This window comes from Narcine bancroftii, chromosome 1 (assembly GCF_036971445.1).
Source record: "Narcine bancroftii isolate sNarBan1 chromosome 1, sNarBan1.hap1, whole genome shotgun sequence".
In the NCBI taxonomy this organism is placed as follows: domain Eukaryota; kingdom Metazoa; phylum Chordata; class Chondrichthyes; order Torpediniformes; family Narcinidae; genus Narcine; species Narcine bancroftii.
Window position 1 is genome coordinate 24,458,043 of NC_091469.1, and position 21,904 is coordinate 24,479,946.

Sequence of the window (21,904 nt, forward strand, 5' to 3'; positions counted from 1 at the left end):
TTCATGTAAGAGCAGAGGACTGGCTGTCTAATGTTTCACTTGGAATAAGAGAAACAAGAAGGAACTCTGTAGTGACCTGAAAGAAAAAGGTTATCAGCTGGAGAACCCTGAAGGGGCAAGTTTCCTTGGCAAGACACTGAGTGGCTGGGTGTCCATTGTACAACAAATTGCTCTCTGAAAACTGATAAGAACCTTCCTGAGCGGTAAAGTATTTACTTTTCAAGCACCAAAGCCTGGTGAACTTTATAAATGTTAAATTCTGTGCATAGTATAAGAATTGCCTGCAACCAGTGAATTTGGAGGAATGAGAAGTGAGATTGGACTGTGAATCAAAGAACTTTTCTGAACTTACACACACATTACATGCACGTGCGCTTAATTAGAAGGGGGTCAAGTTAGGTTAGTTAAGTCAATAGTGATAAGTTAAAGTGTGATTCTGTTTTCATGTTTAAAGATAATTAAAAGCAGCTTTTGTTTAAGTAACCATTTGTCTTGGTGAATATCTATTGCTGCTGGGTTTTGGGGTCCTCTGGACTCGTAACAGTATCTTTATCTTTGCTGTAGAAAGGACACTGTTTGACCTGCTGAATATTTCCAGCATTGTGTTTTTATTTCAACCACAGTGTCTACTAACTTTCATGTTTTACTTTTGGTAAAATTGGCTGTTTGCTTATTCACCCATACTCTGGTTTTGTACAGCTGCTACAGAATCTAACCTATGCTGACAACATGACAGTGCTGTGTGTTTACAATGGGCCACACATGCTTCCACCGGGCAAGTGGAATTTAAAGGCTTTCCTCAGGCGCCGAAGAAGAGTGCAAGTACATAACTGAGAAACCATGGACACTTCCCTTATGTTTGTAGACAAACAGGTTGCCTCTTTGGGTAACTCAGAACATTTTTCTAACTGCTTGTGCTAGCAAGCTTGTCCTTTTACAAACTATTTATGCTTTGGAGGCTGGAGGGTCAAAGGGGAGATTCAAATTTGCGGCAATCTGACTGCCACTTTGTTCCTGATGATACACTCTCACAACTATTTGAAATACAAGTCATGGTATGCAGATATCAATGGTATGCTAATATCCCACATGACCATGGTGTGTGTCCTGGCACCTATTGCTCAACACACCATGGAATGCTTGTGACATAAAGAGAGACTGCAGCAATATAACTTGATGTACACTTTATTTCCAAATATAATTTCCCCATGCTCATCAATGCAATGCTTTGATTCTATTGTGTTTGACTCCACAGAACCATTGCAGTTGTAAAAAGTAAGTGGTAGTCAAAGAGTTTCTCAGTCAGTAAAGTGAGATTACTTAGTTGAGGATTGCATTTTAATATTCTTGGAAATGAGCAACTGCAGTTACTTTATTACCAAATGTTATGAAGCAAATGGTGCTGAGCATCCCTGTCTTGTGTTGTCTGAATAATTTATTATGATCCTTGGATCAGTGTGGAATGAGGAGATGCAAAGCCTTTCCCCTTCTTTCTTCAAATGTAATTTTTTAAAAGTTCCACCTACCAGTCAGGCAATTAGAAAGGAAGTAATCCAGTGATCTCAGGGTAACAACTGAGCAACAACAACAATGAATCTGAAATCTGCTATTGATCTTGAATCTAAATTCTAGTAAAGACACAAATGACCTCTCTTTCAAGTCAGATCCATGCTGTACACACAATTTGTGTTCTCAGCAGGGAAAGTAATTTGCGGGTTCCTGCTAGGATGTGTGTTACACAGGAAAGAACGGAATAATAATTGGGCCAATTATTAAGTTGGCCACCTGAAAAATGATCTGTTACAGCTCGTTTTGCTGTGCTGGCAACTTGCCAAATTGCACTTAGAACAGTTTTGTTTTTAAGACTCATCAATTGTCCAGTGTAATCAAGAAAACACTGGAGGATTGCTGCGGAGTTCCCCTTAATTCATCCACTAGAATGTGGTATAGTACCATGTGGAAGGTCAGCATCTTGGCCTTCAATATTGCTATGGGACCTATTGTAAAAAAAAAGTTTTAATCTATTTGTTGATAATATTCAGATATGGGAAGGGCCTTGAATTTGAAGAGTTATTGATTTAAAATGCTCTGCCGCTTTTTGGTGCTTACCTTATTTTTGTAAGTAATGGAAATTACAGAATATATTTAGTGTCAGAATATCTAGTGTTGAAGGTTTGTGTTTATTAATATGTTCCACTATTTTACCATATAGTTCATCACTGTGTGCCTTTTTATTAAGGAAAAACAACCTTATATCTGCTTGTTCAGGAGATGCCTTTTCCTATCTCTTTCTAGTCTACCCTTGGTCCCCCATCCTTCATCCCCATAATACCTTTTGAGAATGGCCAAGTCATGTGCTATCTATTGCTTCAATCACTCCAAAAAGTGGGTACCTGAGAGATGATTGTGAAATCTACACTTTTTGGCACCGTTGGAACTGAACCCATTTAATTCATTGACTTTCCTTTGCATTGGGTTTTAATTAAATTTTTTAAAGGTTGTATCGTTTTCACCTTGTGCATTTCTATGTAATTCTCATTGAGGATATTTTTATGTTGGAAGTTTGTTTTTGAGTTTTTGGAAGTTGTTTGTTTTTATATTTCTAATATACATTCATGTCACTTTTTTGGAGAAAAGAACTACCCCTTGAAATGTTATGTCCTTTTTGGAAGTGAAATAAAATAATTTTTATTTTTACAAAGTCTGTCACATTAATTCAGTCAAGCTGTTTCATGCAAGAGAATCTTTAGGCCTTGGGCAATGCTCTTTTTAATTAAAAGCAGACCAGATTTTGAAATGATAGAACATTGCTCATCTTGCATTCCAATTGCTTCCATACCTACAGAGAGCAGACTTCTCTACCAGAGCTTGCATGCAATAGAAATCAAACACTACAGCTCCCTCTGGAGGAGATCTGCTCCTTGTGCAACTGCCAGCATCTTCAATGAAACATGTAGACTGATCCAGTTACAGTAGTTAGTTCAAAGCAGAATAACAAAATGTTGGATTGAGTAATGAGGCAAATAGTTTTAAAAAATACTGGTTTTTAAATATTTCATAAAATTCTCAATAATTTGAATCAAGGAAATCTGGAAAACCATAATTTTTAAAGTAAATTTTCACTATCAAGGTCTTGGCAGTGATCAAAACTGAGTCCAAAAATGATATATTTATTTACCATGTAAGAGATAAGTATCTGTCAACTAATTCTAGCAGCCCTTACACAGTTGCTGGTATTTATCAGCAGTGAGACTCTTGATGAGGTAAGTTTCTTGAAGAGCAGGACCATATTTGCAGTGCAGTATGGATTAACACATTGTTAATGGCCTTGTATATTGCAGCAGGAATGACAATGAAATGCTGACAGTGGATGTTCAGTTCAATAAAAATCTGTCACTTCATGATAGCATTCGGGCCTTGAAGTAGAAGATTGGAACATTCAAGTCCAGCTACAGACTTCAGTACAAATACTTCAGGTTGATCCCCTGCTGCTGCACAGTTTGGTCTCCACCTTCCAGATTTGATGTCGAAGTAGAGTTCTGCTTGCCTTGAACACATTCAGAGGTTCTATCTAATGTCTGACTATTAATTAGCCTATAAACAACATCATTGCTGTCAGTGAGATCTTGTTGCATGATCATTAACTGGATTATAATAGTGACTGCACCTCAAAAATACTTACTGGGCCCTAGCCGTAGCAAAAAAATGTATTATGTCAACCTGGAAATTGGAAGATAATTTGAAAATACAACAATGGTATATAGAAATGAATAAATGTATTCCATTAGAAAAAATAACATATAGTTTAAGAAATAATATTGAAATATTCAAACAAATATGGGAGCCTTACATTAAACACAATAGCGAAAACCTACCGGGGACAATCATTACCTAAGTTAACGGAAGGAAAAGGAAATGAAAAGAATGGACTCAGTGGAATTTCTGGTGTATTTTTATTGAATGACAACATTGTCTGACTGGTTTAATGTATCCTAGATTTTGTACCTTAAATGGACGGGAGGGGGGAGGTAGGGAGGGTGGGATGGGAGGATGGGGGGGGGGGAGAAAATGGCACTGTATATGTGTGAAAAGGAAAAAGTGTGTATCATGGTTAATGCGATTTATGGTGTGAAAAATAAAAAATTAAAAAAAAACTTACTGGGTATTGAACACCCAACAATTTATTGTAGAATTGTAAGCCAGTTAATGAACAGCCCATTTTGGGGGTTTTTCAATACTATTTACTTACTCTAAAATTAGGTGTACCATGCAAATAAGCTTTGTGGTCTGAATCCTTTAGCAGAATATTAAAAACTGAACCTTGGGTTCGAAGGACACAGTTATAACCATATAACAATTACAGCACAGAAACAGGCCAGTTTGGCCCTTCCAGTCCGTGCCAAACACCTTCTCCCACTTAGTCTCTCTGACTCACACCCAGCCCATAGCTCTCCACACCTCTCTCATCCATACAACTATCCAACATTTCCTTAAACGTTAAAATCAAACCCACATCTACCACTTCAGTCAGAAGCTTATTCCACACTCCCACCACCCTCTGAGTGAAGAAATACCCCCTCATGTTTCTCCTAAACATTTCCCCCTTCAATCTTAATCCACGTCCTCTTGTTTGAATCTCCCCCACTCTTAATGGAAAAAGCATGTCTACATTGATTCTATCTGTCCCCCTCAATTTTAAATACCTCTATCAAATCACCCCTCAGTTTCCTATGCTCCAGGGAATAAAGTCCCAGCCTGATCAACCTTTCCCTGTAACTCAAACCCTGAAAACCAGGCAACATTCTTGTAAATCTCTGCACTCTCTCTCTTCTGCTTATATCCTTCCTATAATTTGGTGACCATATCTGCACACAATATTCCAATTTGGCCTCACTAATGCCTTATACAACTTAAACATGACATCCCAACTCCTGTATTCAATACACTGATTTATGAAGGCCAAAATACCAAATGCTTTCTTCACCACCCTATCTACATGTGACTCAACTTTCAGGGAATGATGTACCAGAATTCCTAAATCCCTTTGTTCTACTGGACTGCTCAATTGTCAACCATTTAACATATATGACCCTTGCTGATTAGTCCTACCAAAAAGTAGCACCTCACATTTATCAGTATTGAACTCCATCTGCCATCTTTTAGCCCACTCTTCTAACTGTCCTATATCCCACTGCAAGCTTTGATAACCTTCCTTACTAACCACAATACCACCAATCTTCATATCATCTGGATATTTACTAATCTAAATTTACCACTTGGATCATATTGAAATAGACCATTCAGCCGTTCAATTTTACAGCATTGTGTTTTACTAGCCTCTGCCTCACTCCTCCCCCTCTCTATACTGGTTATCTTTGTATTCCCACTCTCAGTCTTGATGTATGGTCGTAGCCTGAAAGCAATTCCCTTCCCTCCACAGATGCTGCTCAACGGTTTGTAACTTGAATAAACAGTCCACTTCAGATTGGATTGTTAAGATTTCAGTCTCAACCACTACCCTGTTGTAAAACAGAACAATGCTTTAATTTGTTGTTATAATAAATACTGTCGAATAATCTTAAACTGTTCCTTCAACGAAACAAATGGCTTTAAAAAATATATATATTCTGCTACACTTGCTGCATAAATTATTTTCAAGGGGTTTAGCCACAGAAAGTTGATTAATAGGAGGTACAGTAATAAAGCAAGATAGTGTTTGAGTTTATGTAGATTATAATTCACTCCATTCAAATAAGTAATCCAGACCTGAGTTTTATTTTCATGGCAGGTGGTGTAGAATTTAAGTAAAAATAGCTATCAACAATTATGATCAGAAAGCTCCGGGATTACTATTAAACTCCCTCTGATTCATTCAGGGGAGGATAGCTGACATTATTACTTTAACTGATCTTTATGTGATTAAACCTACCAAGGCGATTGAAATGACTTCACAAACCATGTGATTGCCACTGACTCGCCCTTTACTCGCATCTCCTGCATTTCCCATACATCTTGCCCTGGCCTCCTCAACCCCGAGACACAAGGACAGGATCGTCCTTGTCCTCACCTACCACCAAACCAGACTCCACATCCAACATATCCTCCACAATTTCTGCCACCTGCAACCACGAGACCACAGCACAGGGAACTCTTGGATTCCCTCACCCACTCATCCCTCTCCATTAATCATCCCCTCAGTACCTACCCCTGTGACTGGAGGAAATTCTACACCTGCACCCACACCACCTCCCTCACCACCATTTGGGGCCCCAAACAGTCCTTCCAAGTTTCAATAGAAGCTGCTGAGTTTCCCCACATTTGTGTATTGCATTCAACCATGACTGCAGACTTTCCTGTTTAATGCACAAACCACTCAATTCAGTTAGAGCTGGACAGTACATGTGGCCTGAAAAAATTAATAAAAAAAAAATTCAAAATCATATTTTAAAATGAATTGGAGAGCAGAGCTGCTAGCAACTTAGTTCATGTAGGTTCTGTGAAAGAACTCTCCAATTATTGCCATTTCCCTGATATTTTCTTGAAATATGACAGATTTCTCCTTTTCGCTTTTCTTAGTTACGAAGGAATCTGGCAATTCAGTAGAGATTGGAATCCCAACTGCCCTGCCCAAAGGCACTGGAAGTAATCATGCAATGGAATGTTTTTTCCTTATTCCCTCCATCGCATCGTGCTTATCACCTCTATTTTGAATATTTCCAGCTTATAACTATTAAACTTCACATCTTCAGTTCAGCATCTTCTAGCACTTTTTTCTGTAACCTCCATGAGGTCTTCCATGCCAGATTACACTGGTCAATGAGGATTTTGCTTCCTGAACAATTTTGGGAGTACTTGATGGATTTTTGGGCTGCTGATCACGAAAATCACCTTAAAATTTACCTATCATGTGCTGTGTTTTAGATATAACTTATTTTTGTGGTTCCTTGTCATAGTTTATGCCCACTAGGATATTGCCCACAAAGCAAGCTGTTTTGGGCATGCACTTAGTGCAAGTAAATTTTGCCTTAGGCCTAGTTAGGATAGATGCAGGCAGGCTATAAAAGCAGCTCACATTAACAGTTGCTGTGCATTACATTGATAGAGATTTTGATGTGTGTTGATGCACACATTTTTCAGGAAATGGCAGTAAGTGTACTTAATAGCATTGACACTTCTGCTGAATTTAATCTTCCTGAAGACATGTCGCAACACCTACAATACATTCTGTTACAGTTGTGGTGAGTACACGCTTAAGGCTCAAAGACGCAGCACAACTACATTTATTAACAAAGCCTATGAACTCTACTATAGTAAAATTGGTGACCAAGACAATCCCTGGGCTTCTCACAATTGTTGTGCAACATGTGCAGTCAACCTGAGAGCTTGGCTCAGATGTACTCGGAAGCCAATGCCATTTGCAGTCCCAATGATATGGCAAGAACAGAATGGGCACATGATGGACTGTTACTTCCTTCTGACTGATGTACCTGGCTTCTCTGCTTAAAAAAAGAGATCTATTGAATACCCCAATCTGCCCCTTGAGCCATGAGACCATTGCTGCATGCAACAGTTTGGCAGTTCAGAAACCACCAGAGACATGGAGCCTAGATGAGGAAGATGAAGATGCCATAATGCACAAACCAGAAATGAAAAGTAACACTGATCCAGATGTTATTATTCTCATCTGTCAACACAGCCAGAATTAAATGACCTGGCCAGGGACTTGGGTTTGTCAAAAGCAAAAGCAGAACTACTTGGTTCAAGATTGCCAGGATGGTGTTTGCTGTCATCAAGTATGAAAATTTCTGTCTTTCCGAGCCATCTGCTGTTTATTTGCCAATGGGATAGTTGTGCTAGAGTCACATTACATTAAAAATAACGCACCCACCCCCATTTTTCCCTATGTCCCTTTTTGCCTCTCTTCCCTTTTCCCCGTTTACCAGTTTCTGCTTCCAGAGCCCAAAACAACCTCTCTCCCAGTCACTTCTCACCTTTCCTCTCTCCTGTGTCTCTTCCATATCCAATTAACATCTTTTGTCTGTTAGTCCTTGCTCCTCCCCTGCCTAGTCTTCCCTTCTCCCCAGCTTGTTAATTTGGGCACCTGCCTGCATTTTACTCAAACCTTGAAGGGCTCAGAGGCCTGTGAAATGTTACTTGTACATCTTTACTTTCTATGGATGCTACAAGACCTGCTGAGTTTCTCCAACATTTCTGTGTTTCTGATATTGCCACACCTGATAGATACTGTGTTGTGTAACAATAAAATCTATCAAACCCTTTACTGTTGAATCTTTTACTGTTCCCTTGCTCAAACCAAGAATATGCATCATAATTGGTCCCCATTGCTCAGTTTTAAACCAACACTAGAAACTTAGTTTTGAACTGCCTCCAATTAGTCCCCCAGTAACTACTGTTTGAACAGTACATCTTTGGCTATAAAATACCATGCGAAGTTCATGAATGGCACTACATAAATGCCTTTTCATATGCACAATCTGCTTCTGGACACTAGCAGCTCACTTGTAAAAGATTGTTGAATCTTAGTTCATGTTGGAACAATCTTAGAATTTGCTAGATGTTGCAATAACTACCAAGTGATAAATGTTCCTCTAGTAAGTTTTTGAAAAAGCTATTTTGATTGTTACATTTTTGCTTGCAATTTCCAGTAAAAAGCAACAAATGAATTTATGTGGTGTTTTTAATAATATTTCCCAGAATGTTTTACAGGAGATACTTTGGAAAGGCAACCAAGCTTAACGAGAGCCTTTAAGGAAGGAATTTCAGCATTTTATCTCAGCAAGTTAACAGGCAGCTGTCAAAGGTGAAGGGATCATTCGAATGATATGCAATGGACCAAACCAGAGGAATGCAGGTGCTCCAGAGCATTGCAAGGTTGGTGCAGGCACCATGGGTTGTCAAACAAAAGCACATTGCACATTTGGTGGTGAGGGTGGTTGTGATTTGTAAATGCATGTTTGAACACAGGAAGTACATTTTTTGGGGGGTTTCAATGGAGTTGAGAATTTTGGAGTTGGTCACCTCACTTCTGGAAAAGACTAAAGAGCACAAGTATGAGAGTTTTAACCACAGAGGAGCAACCAGGGTAGGGACAGGCAATGTTAAAGCATTGGAAACTTTGGCCTTGGAGATGAATTTTCTCTATACTGTTATCTAAATATGTTCAGAAGCTCACTGTGGTGTCAAATAAGATCATTAGCCACCTGGTTCATCCCAAGACAGGAATGCCATCAATAAACTTTCTGCCACAGAAAATAAAGAGAACAGACTTTTGTCTTTAATTTCTTTAGTAGCAGAACTTAGTGCTCACCTGACAGACACTGAATGTCAGATATGCAGTTTTTCAATTGAGAGAAAATGGTTCAGGCAGACGTGGTTAAAATGGATCTGAAAAGGCTTTCAGGAAAAATTCCACTGAGCTGAACTAAAATAGATCTCAACTTAGTTTTACCAGATGGATATTATCAGGACAGAAGCACAGTGAATTTTTATTATATGGTTGTCAAGAATTAAAAAGCAATCCATTAGTCCTCTGTCCTTTTCAATTCTTGTCTCACTCAAATGACATTTATTTTACAAAAGGTTCATATTCTTTTGAAATTTTACTCAGTTTTAAGTACAAATTGTTATACAAAGTGCAATCCATACCATACATACTCTCTATATTGTTTCCTATACATTCACACTCTGAAATGGGTACCGTATAGTTCAATTTCTGACAAGGTGTAACAGTAAATTAAAACAGAGGTAGATTTTCAAATAATTCTTCACAAAATCATTTTCGGGAGGTGCAAAATTTAAAACAATTTTCATTGCTTTCCCGAATACCCCATTATTGGGATTTTGAGGCATTTTAATATGGCCAGAGGAATCGTTGTCTGCTCCTAGCCGCATGTTGGGAGTTTGTGACCCATCCATCTCCTTTCCTGGTACCATTTTAAAGTTGGTTCTCATGGCCGATGGCAAAGTTGTGATCTGATGCAGCCCAAACAGACTGTTAGAGATAGAGAATTTAGGTTAAAATGGCTTAAGTTAAAATGTGATGATTAATCATAAAAAGGGAAGCCAGAACGGACAGGGAGCTTACTAGCAGCCAAGGACAAAAAGTTCAGCTGGATACGTTTTTTTTAAACATATCTTTTCATGGTCATAGTGAGAGACATGCAGGAGACAAAAGATTGATAAGAAGGGTGAGAAACAGAATTTAGTGTATGTAGAGTTCGCAGCGTACGTAACGAACGTGATAATTAAAAATGCAAGTGTACTTAGAATGATTTTGCAAAAACTAACCAATTAAAACAGTGTTAAAGAGGAGGGGAAGGACAAGCAAAAAAGGTATAAAAATCAATGCACTGTATGTATCGGGGCTTAACTGGTGAGAAACCAGTTGAGTCCAACTCTGCAGACTTGTAAATAAAGCTTGTCGTGTCATCAGTTTTAAAGAGACTCATGTGTGAGAAGTTTTATTTCTGACAAATGGGGGCTCGTCCGGGATCTACACTCCGGCCGTGAGGGGAGGCGAGAAGAGGGACATCGGAGGTGGTGCACCCCGCTGAGTTCAGCGGCTCCTAGTCCCTTGCTCGTCGCTTCGGGCGGCTTGAGCGAGTGGTATCCGGACAAGGTGACACGACAAGACGGAGAGGAGAAGGGTGACGGTTCAATCCCCGAGAAGACACCGGTAAGTGACGACTTACGATTGTGGTGTGGGGATTGGGTAACAGGTGTAATGGGATACACCTGTTTGGATAAAAAAAAACCTAACGTAATAGATCAGGTATAGAGCTTTTGTCGTGGCGTGAGGACCCTGTCGTGGGACTCTAGGATAGACCCCAGGGAAACCTCGGCGGTAACCGAAGGAGGGACAGCACCTCCGACGAAGTGCCGAGAAGAGAGGGGTCGACCCCAGGGAAACCTCAGCGGTAACCGAAGGAGGGACAGTACCTCCGATGAGGCGTCTGAGAAGAAGGGAGTAGGGTCCAGAACGAGAGGGTCCTCAGCAACGATAAACGGATCTAGGTGGGAAAATGGGAGGATCAAAATCTAAGGGCTCGTCTGAAAATTCAGGACAATTCCTGGGAGTTCCCCTTGACAGCCCTTTGGGGAGAATGTTTGAAAATTGGGATAGTAAAAGATATCGAGACAAAAACAAGAAAAAGATGGTCCAATATTGTCTCCTTTGGTCAAAACAACCTATTAAAGGTTCCTCGGTCTGGTGGCCGAAATTTGGATCTGATGAGGATTGGGTTAGACAAGCATTAAACATATATATAAATTCGAGACCAAAGGTGAATCAAGAAGAGTCAGCATATGCATTTTGTTGGGTTCCCTGGCCAGGATCCTTAACAAAATGTTTTAAATTGAGGGTAGCGGGAGAAAAGAAATGGGAACCTCTGGACAACCTTTCCCCTCCTTATATTCCCCCGGTGCCTACTGCGCCCGAGGAAAGCTTATTACCGGAGGGGAAAGGTGATGAATCTGATTGCCCCGAAAGGGGCCGGGAAAAAAAGGATGAATTAAGGGAGTCGGACCCTAAACTTCCACCGGTAAACCGACCCTGGACAAGATCCCAGACTGGTCCAGGACCATCAAAATTTTCAATAAGCCTAAATCCCCTGAGGGAAGTTCCTATGGAGGTCCGGGAGGGGGAACGGGATATGTGAATGTTCCCCTAACTAGTACAGAGGTGTGGGGATTTAAGAAAGAAATGAAAAAGTTATTAGAAGATCCTATAGGACTGGCTGAACAGCTTGACCAATTCCTGGGACCAAACACATATACGTGGGAAGAGATGCAGGCAATAATGGGAACATTATTCTCACCCCAGGAGAGGCAGATGATTCGACGGGCTGCCCTCCTCATGTGGGAATATGAACAACCTGGGGACCCCAGACCCCATGAACAAAAATATCCCTTAAATGAACCCAGGTGGGACAAACGAACACCTGAGGGATTGGCAAGTATGAGACAATATAGAGAGTGGACAATTAAAGGGATACGAGAGGCTGTGCCAAAGGGTCACAATTTCACCAAGGCATTTGGGAACCACCAGGGGAAAGACGAGTCCCCTACTGATTTTTTGGAGAGGGTGAGAAAGAATGTCCAACAGTATGCGGGCGTGGACCCTAGTACACCAATGGGTGAACAGCTTATTCGAATTGAATTTGTTTCCAAATCATGGCAGGACATTAGAAAGAAACTAGAAAAGGAGGAGGACTGGAGCGAAAAACCCCTAAGTGACCTGTTAAAAAAGGCGCAAAAAGTATATGTGCAGAGAGAAGAAGATCAAAAGAGGGCGACAAAGGTTATGGTACAGACTATCCGACAGATGAATGCTGAATCCAGAGGGGAAAGAAAACAAAACCTTCCTCTAAACAATCCAAGATATCCAAGAGAGGGAAGACCCCGGAGGTTCGTTAAGTGCTATTACTGCAATGAGGAAGGACACTTTAAGAGGGAATGCCCCCGATACAAGAGGGAATTGCGTGCCCTCGAACTTATGGAAGAAGATTAGGGGTGTCAGGGGTTCCAAATGTTAGGGACCAAATATAAGAGGGAACCCCTGGTAAAACTAAAAATTGGTCCCAAGGGAGAAGAGGTGGTGTTTATGGTGGACACAGGAGCGGAACGAAGTAGTGTAATAACTGTGCCAATCGGAACTGAGCCTGTAAAAAGTAATTTGACAATTTCTGGGATAGAAGGGGCTCCCAGAATGGTATCAATAATTCCCCAAGTAACAGTGAAACTGGAAGAAAGAGAAGGGGTACAAGACATCTTGTTGTTACCGTCGGCTGGATTTAACCTCCTAGGAAGGGACTTACAGGCTCTCCTAGGTTTGGGTGCTCTCCCTGTGGACGGAGAAGTGCGAGTCCACCTCTGTGCTCTAAAGGAAGAGGATGAACGGCAGATTGACGAGAGAGTCTGGTATAAGGAGGGAAATCGAGGAGGTCTGGACATCCCACCTTTACATGTCACATTAATACCAGGTCATCAGCCGGTAAGGAAACGTCAGTATCCTATTTCTTTGGAAAGGAGAAAAGGGCTACAGCCGGTAATTGAGACTCTAATACGAGACGGACTATTAGAAGAATGCATGTCACCTTATAACACCCCTATACTCCCAGTGAAAAAGTCAGATGGATCCTATCGCCTAGTTCAGGATCTAAGAAGTTTGAATGCTATTGTTCAGACCCGCCACCCAGTGGTGCCTAATCCCTATACTATTATGAGTCGGATTCCCCCAGACCATGAGTGGTTTAGTGTTATCGACTTGAAGGATGCCTTCTGGATGTGTCCATTAGAAGAGGAAAGTAGAGATATGTTCGCGTTTGAATGGGAAAATCCATGGACAGGTAGACGGAGACAGCTTCGGTGGACTGTATTGCCCCAAGGGTTCATTGAATCTCCGAACCTGTTTGGACAAATGCTAGAACAAATCCTGGCGGACTATCCACAATCTGATGATTCCCAACTAATGCAGTATGTGGACGATTTACTATTATCAGGACCCAAGGAACAAGAAATGAGGGGAGATACAATTAGACTCTTGAATTATCTGGGGAAAAAGGGTCTACGGGTGTCCAGGAACAAGTTACAGTTCGTTGAGAGAACTGTGGTATATCTGGGACACCAGATAAGTAAAGGACAGAAACGGATTACCCCTGAACGGATTGCGGGAATCACTAGAATGCCGTTACCCCGTAATAAGAAGGAAATAAGACAATTCCTGGGACTCTTAGGTTACTGTAGGTTATGGATAGAGGACTACTCAGCGTTGGTGAAGTTTATGTATGAAAAGCTGACAAATGAAAATGAATATCCATTGAAATGGACCCAGGAGGAGGAGGGATGGTTCGAGGACTTGAAGCATCGCCTGACACGAGCCCCAGTACTCACTCTGCCCTCTTTAAAACAGCCCTTCCAGCTATTTGTCACTCATAACCAAGGAACAGCTGTGGGAGTTTTAACACAGGAAAAAGGCGGTCAGCGACACCCAGTGGCTTTCCTTTCCAAAATGATGGACCCAGTGTCTCGCGGATGGCCGACGTGTATCCAGGGAGTAACGGCTGCTGCTCTGTTGGTAGAGGAAGCACGTAAACTTACTTTTGGAGGAAAGATGACTGTGTACACCACCCATTCTGTGAGTGTTTTATTAACACAAACTGCCCATCGATGGCTGACTGATTCTCGCATATTAAAGTATGAAACCATTTTAATGGTCGGAGAAGATCTACAGTTTGCAAAGATTAATAGCTGCAACCCAGCTCAGTTTTTATACGGCAGTGAAACAGAGAGAGAGGTGGAGCACGACTGTGTCGAGTTGACGGATCTTCAGACCAAGACCCGAGAAGACCTTTGCGATACTCCTCTGGGAGAAGGATATGAATTCTACATTGACGGCTCCGCCAGATGTGTTGACGGAATGAGAAGAAGTGGGTATGCTATAATAGAAGGAAATACTTGGAAAGTAGTAGAATCCACGAGACTACCCGGAAGCTGGTCAGCACAGTCCTGTGAACTATATGCCTTGCAGAGAGCCCTCAGAATACTGGCAGAGAAAACTGGAACGATTTACACTGATTCCAAATACGCATACGGGGTAGTGCATACCTTTGGTAAGATCTGGAAGGAGCGTGGTCTAATTACATCAAGAGGAAAGGAATTGGCACACGAACAGATGATTACTCTGACTTTAGAAGCCTTGACATTACCCCAGGAAATAGCAGTGGTCTACATACCAGGCCATCAGAGGGGAGATACCCCGACAGCAATTGGAAACAGACTGGCTGATGAAGAAGCCAAAAGGGCAGCCATGCAACAAGAAGTCTGTTTGCTGACCTTAATCCCAATAAGACAAGGCATAAAGAAGGCTCCCATTTTCACTGCTAAGGAAGAAAAGGACATGGCTCAGCTGGGCGCAAGCCAGCTGCCTGATGGAACATGGAAGACACCAGATGGAAGAATGGTTCTAAATAAAGAAATAACTCGCAATATTTTAAAACACCTGCATCATCAGAGCCACTGGGGCACCCAAGCCTTATGTGACACAGTGCTTCGAGAATATGTGTGTAAGGGAATCTACACCTTGGCCCAACAGGAGGTGCAGAACTGTCACCTATGCACAAAAATTAATAAGAAGATAATGAGGACAGGGACCATGGGAGGTCAACCATTAGCCATACGCCCTTTTCAAAGTATCCAGATCGACTTCACAGAGTTACCTCAAGTCCAAAGATGGAAGTATCTGTTGGTGGTAATAGATCACTTTACCCGATGGGTGGAAGCCTTCCCAACAGTAAATGCTACAGCCTCTACAGTAGCTCGCCTCCTCCTAGAGCAGATAATCCCCAGATATGGTATAATGGATTCTATAGACTCAGACAGGGGTCCACATTTTTGTTCAAAAATCCAGCAATTGATTTGTAATGCACTACAGGTCTCTTGGAAATTGCATACCCCTTGGCATCCACAAAGCTCAGGGAGGGTTGAACGTATGAATGGAACCCTAAAAATGCAATTGACAAAATTAATGGTGGAAACTAAAATGCCTTGGATAAAGTGTCTGCCCCTGGCTTTATTGAGAATTCGTACTGCCCCACGAAAAGATGTAGGGTTGTCCCCTTATGAAATGATGTTTGGGCTTCCCTTCTGGAGTACAGTTGAGGGGTGTCCCACCTTGGGGGAAGGGGATATATTTGTTAGGAACTATTTACAGGCACTGTCACGCTCTCTTGCAGATTTACGAAAGAGAGGACTATTGGCACAAACACCGCCTTTAGACTTTTCTTTACACAAAGTGGAACCAGGAGACTGGATTCTCATCAAGACCTGGAAAACTGAAAAACTCCAGCCCCAGTGGGAAGGTCCATACCAAGTTCTCTTAACTACAGAGGCTGCAGCACGAACAAGAGAGAAGGGATGGACGCACGCATCCAGATTTAAGGGACCTGTAGAGGCGCCTCAGGACCCTGATACGAACTCAGATTGGACTTGTGTTCCTGGAGAAAAACCTCTTACCTTACGATTTCGCAGAAAGACTTGATTCACAATGTTATTGTTATGTTCTTTGATTTTTCTTAGTTTGCCTATGTCTTTATCAGGTGTGAAATGTAAGAAATGCAGAGACACAGTGGTCCTGTTTCAGGACCACATTTGGGGAAGAAAGGAAGGTAATTTCATTTGCCATACCTCAGTTCCTGAGAAATGCTGGGCAGAAAATACCACCCAACATCCATATACCCCTTGTGTGGAAAAAGAAGGAAATAATATGGGTCATTATATACAGATTCCTAATACCACTCCTTTCCCTCTTAACGGTTGGAAGGGTGACTCAGGCCCACCATGCCCTGATGGACTCTGGTTTTGCATACACCAGCGTACTGTTCCAATGAAAAGTTCCACTCCACACTCGAAAATGCCTGTCCCTTTAAGACAGCCGGACTTAGTTCGAGTCCATCCAAATAACCATGTAAGTTTCGGTAATGCAGTTGGGGGAGATAACCTTTTTGTAGATCTTGCAACTAAAATTGCAGGAACTTTTAATTGTTACAAATCAAACAGCTCTAGCCCTGCAATTACTTGCATCCCAGCAAGGTCAAATGCGCTCTGCTATATATCAGAACCATCTGGCCCTAGACTATCTCCTAGCCACAGAAGGAGGTGTATGTGGAAAGCTTAATTTGACTAACTGCTGCTTACAGATTGATGATAATGGCCAAGCCATTCGAAAAATCACTGATAATATTCGTACTTTGTCCCATGTACCGGTTCAAACCTGGCATCCTTTTGCAAAATTAAATTGGATGGACAAATGGTTTGGAGGAACCTGGTGGCGTACCTTATTGTGGGTCATCGGAGGTATTTTATTCCTCCTACTTGTTTTGCCCTGTATTATTCCCTGTCTACGCAGCCTGGTGATTTCCATGGTCCAACAGGCTATGCAACCAGGGGAACTGGGAGACCCTGTTAGAATTTTACTTCAGCACGAAATTAATTTATCATGAGACATTTCTCTTCCCAGAGTTAAAATCCCCATTCATATATATAATACACACATTTTAAAGAGAGAAAGGGGTGGATTGTTAGAGATAGAGAATTTAGGTTAAAATGGCTTAAGTTAAAATGTGATGATTAATCATAAAAAGGGAAGCCAGAACGGACAGGGAACTTACTAGCAGCCAAGGACAAAAAGTTCAGCTGGATACGTTTTTTTTAAACATATCTTTTCATGGTCATAGTGAGAGACATGCAGGAGACAAAAGATTGATAAGAAGGGTGAGAAACAGAATTTAGTGTATGTAGAGTTCGCAGCGTACGTAACGAACGTGATAATTAAAAATGCAAGTGTACTTAGAATGATTTTGCAAAAACTAACCAATTAAAACAGTGTTAAAGAGGAGGGGAAGGACAAGCAAAAAAGGTATAAAAATCAATGCACTGTATGTATCGGGGCTTAACTGGTGAGAAACCAATTGAGTCCAACTCTGCAGACTTGTAAATAAAGCTTGTCGTGTCATCAGTTTTAAAGAGACTCATGTGTGAGAAGTTTTATTTCTGACACAGACCACGGTGTCTCCCCTCCTACATCGCTTAATTCAGGTAACGTTCTATTCCAGAACATCTTCACACCAGCGGATGGCGCAGGAATACAAGTTGGAAACCCCATTTCGAAATCAGCACGCAGGACGTGAAGGAGATTCGCTGGAGTAAAGCTATTTATGTGCTGCAGAGCAAATTTTTTTATGCTAGTAAGCATAAACTCTAATAAAAAAGAACTTTCATATGTCTGAAGATCACAGCGCCAAAGATGCAGAATGCAAAGAACATGACAGATTAAATAAAAACATAGCAGCAAAAGCAAGTGGGCAGACGTCTCAGAGTTTGTTGAACTGGATCTTTTGAGAAGACTGGACTTCTACCTTGCTGGTTCGACGGCTGCAGCCAGGGAAGTGACCACTCTCCTCCGTGCTCTTTGTAGCATGCTGGTTTGGAAGCCGGGGTGCCTTCTGGCGTGTTTGGTCAAATGGTCACTCCTCATGAAACATTTCTCGCACAACGGGCACTTGAACGACTTCTCGCCGGTGTGGGTTCTGTAATGCCGTGTCAGCTCGTCAGAACGAGAAAACCTTTTACAGCAACCGGACCACATACAAGGAAAGGGCTTCTCTCCTGCAGACGCCGAAGAGAAAATTTTAACAATACTGTAGTCGTCCATAATACCTCACTTCCCATCAAGACTTCCCAGAGTTTCTTGGTTTGCCTTTAGATACCTCCCCTGATTCAGTAGTACCAGTTTGAACATCCAATATTCACGAACTTCATCCAATCTTTGCCATAAAATCTTGGTACTCCTCTGTGCTTGATGCCATAGAAGGGAATCAACATCATAAAGGACCGACCCATCGTTTTATATTTGAATCTGTTTCATGGCACATGGCAATTTAATGTATTCTATTGTTAGTGTATCTTATGTACCTGCGTGACTAGAATGTTGGTGAATCTGTACTCATGTATATGACAATAAACTTAATATTATAAACAGGTTTAGAACTGTCGAGTTCCCTCAGTACTGCACCCGGGTGCCCACCTAGAGTATTTCAACAGTAGCTTTAAAACGGGAATTAGCTAAAATAAATTGCTGGGTTGCTTAGTACAGGCAAGATGGGGACTGGGTTAGGGTTTGGGCAGGGACACGATGAGCTGAAGGTTATTTGACCGCGTCTTTGACAGTTCTCCTTATGATATACAACACTTTCAGGCGCCGTTTTCATCAGCTATTCTAAAATCGGCGGAGATAGAAATTTCTCCCCAATCAGAGCAATTGCTCCATTAATTTCCAGCGTTAAATACATTTTGCCCGTAGTCAATTGTCACGCTCCTTTATTTGTGGCGGAATCTTGCTATTAACTCTTGGTGGAAAGGCTGTATAGAAATGCATGATATAAAATCAGACTAACCTGTGTGTGTTCTCAGGTGCGACTTTAAGTGAGAAGACTTCCCATAGACTTTGGTGCACCCAGCGTATGGGCACTCGTGTCGTTGACTGGATAAATCTTTCGCTTGACCCGTTGTAACACGCAGAGGAATATGCGCCTCCCGGCACTGCGCTCGGGAGAGCGGGTTACACTTGCTTCGATCTGCCAGAATTCCGGCCATGCTCAGAAGAGAACCAAGGCCTTCCCCGGCTTCTCTGGTTTCTTCTGCAGCCAAGCCCTGCACAGGAGACTGGTGCACCACTGGGTTGCTGGAGATGGAAACTAAACTCTCGGCGGCAAGGTAATCGATATAAGCAATTGCAGACATCGCACACAGAAATCTACTTTCAACCCCTTACTTTGTTCTTATTAACCGCGCTTTAAAGGACGCAATCTACTTCTAGTATTCAGAGGGCTGTCCCTTGTTCTTTGTGTAATCCGCCAAACACGTGGCATGCATCTGTTGCAAAATACTTTTATCAAACCATAACGCAATTTATCTCAAGGCTTCCAATTTTCACCCTTGGGTCGTTGCCGGAACCAAAGTGCAGACTTTGAGGATGAAGATGAGAATTGCAAATTTGACATAAATTATTTCTCTAACTCGTACAACTCTCGATTATTTTTATTTTTGTCGTCTTCAAGTGACACAGAGAATCCAAATCCACGATGTATCGGGTGATTGGCGAATTTCGCAATGTAACCAAAATTCTGGATTCCCTCGACGTCACAATGCAAACTGCTCCTTATTGGGTAGATTGTGTTCCACCCATAGACGTTCCAAGACCTGGAGTCAACCCCACCCCCATCCGCATCTGATCATGTTGAGAGGGCCACCTGGAACGCTTGCGATGTCTTTCTTTCTTTGGCTTGGCTTCGCGGACGAAGATTTATGGAGGGGGTAAAAAGTCCACGTCAGCTGCAGGCTCGTTTGTGGCTGACAAGTCCGATGCGGGACAGGGAAAATTGGTGGGTTGGGGTTGGGTGTTGGGTTTTTCCTCCTTTGCCTTTTGTCAGTGAGGTGGGCTCTGCGGTCTTCTTCAAAGGAGGTTGCTGCCCGCCAAACTGTGAGGCGCCAAGATGCACGGTTTGAGGCGATATCAGCCCACTGGCGGTGGTCCCACGGCAATCCATGCAAGTGGTGTATGAGGGCTCGTCAAAGCTTCTGTTGCTGGGTTCAGTCTGGAAAGTGGAAAATCTCATTTTAACATTTATGGAAATGTGTTTTTGTCTCCAAGAAGGCATTTATTACAGTCCCTGAAATTCCTTCTCTAAATCTCCCCACCTTTATTTAAACCCTTGAGACCTCAGATGCTTTATCTCTTTTGATCATCTTTCCCAAAGTTACTTTGTGAAAATCAAAACAAATGCAGATGGTGGAAATCTGAAGTAAAACGAAAAAAAAAAAACGAGAATGAGGGGGACTCAAAGAGAAGTGGCCTCAAGATTCAAGAAGGTTGGTTTAAGGTGGAAATTATCATATCCATATCACAATTACAGCAAGGAAACAGGCCAATTTGGCCTTTCTAGTCCTCATTGATCCAAGTACCCTCCTCTAATCCCACTTACCAGCACTCTGCCCATAACCCTCCATTCTCCCTTCCATCCATATACTTATCCAACTCTTTCTTAAATGACACTAAACTGCTTTTCCCAGAGAGTAGTGAATCTGAAATTCTGTGCCCAAGGAAGCAGTGGAGGCAGCCTTATTAAATATATTTATGACAGTTCAGTGGAGGTTCTTTCATTCAGCAGGCCAGACAGCACCTGGAGATGAAGAAAAAGTTAACATCCCAAGTTGAAGATCTTTGATCAGAGCAATACTGCCTTCTGAGGTTAGATCTTAAACTGTCTGATTTTGGCCTTTGGGATGTTTTACTGTTTAGCAAAGTACCAATCTTTCCTTTTCATTAACAATTATGTTTCTGAATTCCATCATCTCATTTACAGTTAGATTCCAGTATTAATATTGTTGGAAAAGGACTGATTGTGGATGATAATTCTCCAAAATTATTACTTGCAACAAAAGAACTTAGAAGATTTTGGCTCTTAAGGCCAACTTCAGCTGAAGATGAAAATATGAAGCATTGTGTTTTAAATGATTGTTAGTTTAGACAAGTAACCTTGACGTATTTAAGGATTGAATAGGAGTAGGACTGACCCCTTAATCCTGCCCCTTCAATCTCAGCGTCATGTCCCCAGCCCCACTAAAATCATAAGAAATGGCAGTAGGAATAGAAAATTGAGAGCCATTAACAGAAGACAGGTTAAACCAGAAGGAAGAATACAATAGAGGATGTTAGGGAGAAACAAAGTAAGGAATGTGTAGAGCATTATATATTATTCTAGTAGAGATGCGGAGTTATACCACTTGGAGACAAGGCCTCAGACCACTGGGTTCATGCTGATTATCTTGTATCTTTCCAGCAATTGTCCCAAAGTCTTCAATGCCATGACATTTCAAAGGTTCATCTAAATATTTTCCAAATGTCTTGAGAGATGCTGCCTACGCTAACTCTCAGGCTATGCGTTTCAAATTTCAATCACTCTCTGGGTGAAAAAAAATACTTTTTCCTCTAATTCCCTGTAAATCTCCTATCCCTTCCCTTAAACTTGTGACCTCAGGTTATGAACTCCTTTGTTAAGAGGAAATGTACCCACCCTATTTATGGCCCTAATAATTATCTATGAACTAATTTTGCATTATCCATGAGGTATAGAGGCAAGAATTTCTAGCAGATGACAATATAGATTTGACTGAGCAATTCCCATTCTCCTTTCCATTTTAAATCTATTGTTTTGTTTAAATTCCATCCAGTCAATTGCAGTAATCTTCCGTTCTACCCTGTGGCAAATGGTTTAACTTATTTAAAAGCATTGGTGAGGCTGCCTCAGTCTCTATGCTGCAGGATCAG

The 21,904-nt window shown here is 41.5% G+C and overlaps 2 protein-coding genes across 10 annotated transcripts in view; one reads left to right on the forward strand and one right to left on the reverse strand.

Annotated features, from left to right (window-relative positions):
- smc5 (structural maintenance of chromosomes 5) overlaps positions 1-4,010 on the forward strand; it is a 121,857-nt gene extending 117,847 nt beyond the window's left edge. Inside the window, exon 24 of one of the 3 annotated variants that reach the window (XM_069922513.1) lies at positions 3,342-4,010. In XM_069922513.1, coding sequence (XP_069778614.1) covers positions 3,342-3,350 — 9 coding nt within the window. In that variant the 3' untranslated portion in view covers positions 3,351-4,010. Of the gene's footprint in view, positions 1-699; positions 2,684-3,341 lie in introns of those variants that run through there. The other 2 variants (XM_069922522.1, XM_069922503.1) reach the window with 2 other exon arrangements.
- The window catches only part of klf9 (Kruppel like factor 9), an 86,574-nt gene extending 66,786 nt beyond the window's left edge, over positions 1-19,788 (reverse strand). For 4 of the 7 annotated variants that reach the window (XR_011352593.1, XR_011352598.1, XR_011352594.1 and 1 more), the window contains exons 1-2: positions 18,972-19,788; positions 17,934-18,183 (exon numbers count right to left, since the gene is read on the reverse strand). Coding sequence is in view for 2 of the 7 variants with exons in the window: in XM_069922581.1 (XP_069778682.1) it covers positions 9,727-10,012; positions 17,934-18,183; positions 18,972-19,317 (882 nt within the window). In the remaining 5 variants the exon portion in view is untranslated. Of the gene's footprint in view, positions 1-8,680; positions 10,013-17,933; positions 18,184-18,971 lie in introns of those variants that run through there. The other 3 variants (XM_069922581.1, XR_011352591.1, XM_069922606.1) reach the window with 3 other exon arrangements.
- Between the last annotated feature and the right edge of the window lie 2,116 nt (positions 19,789-21,904).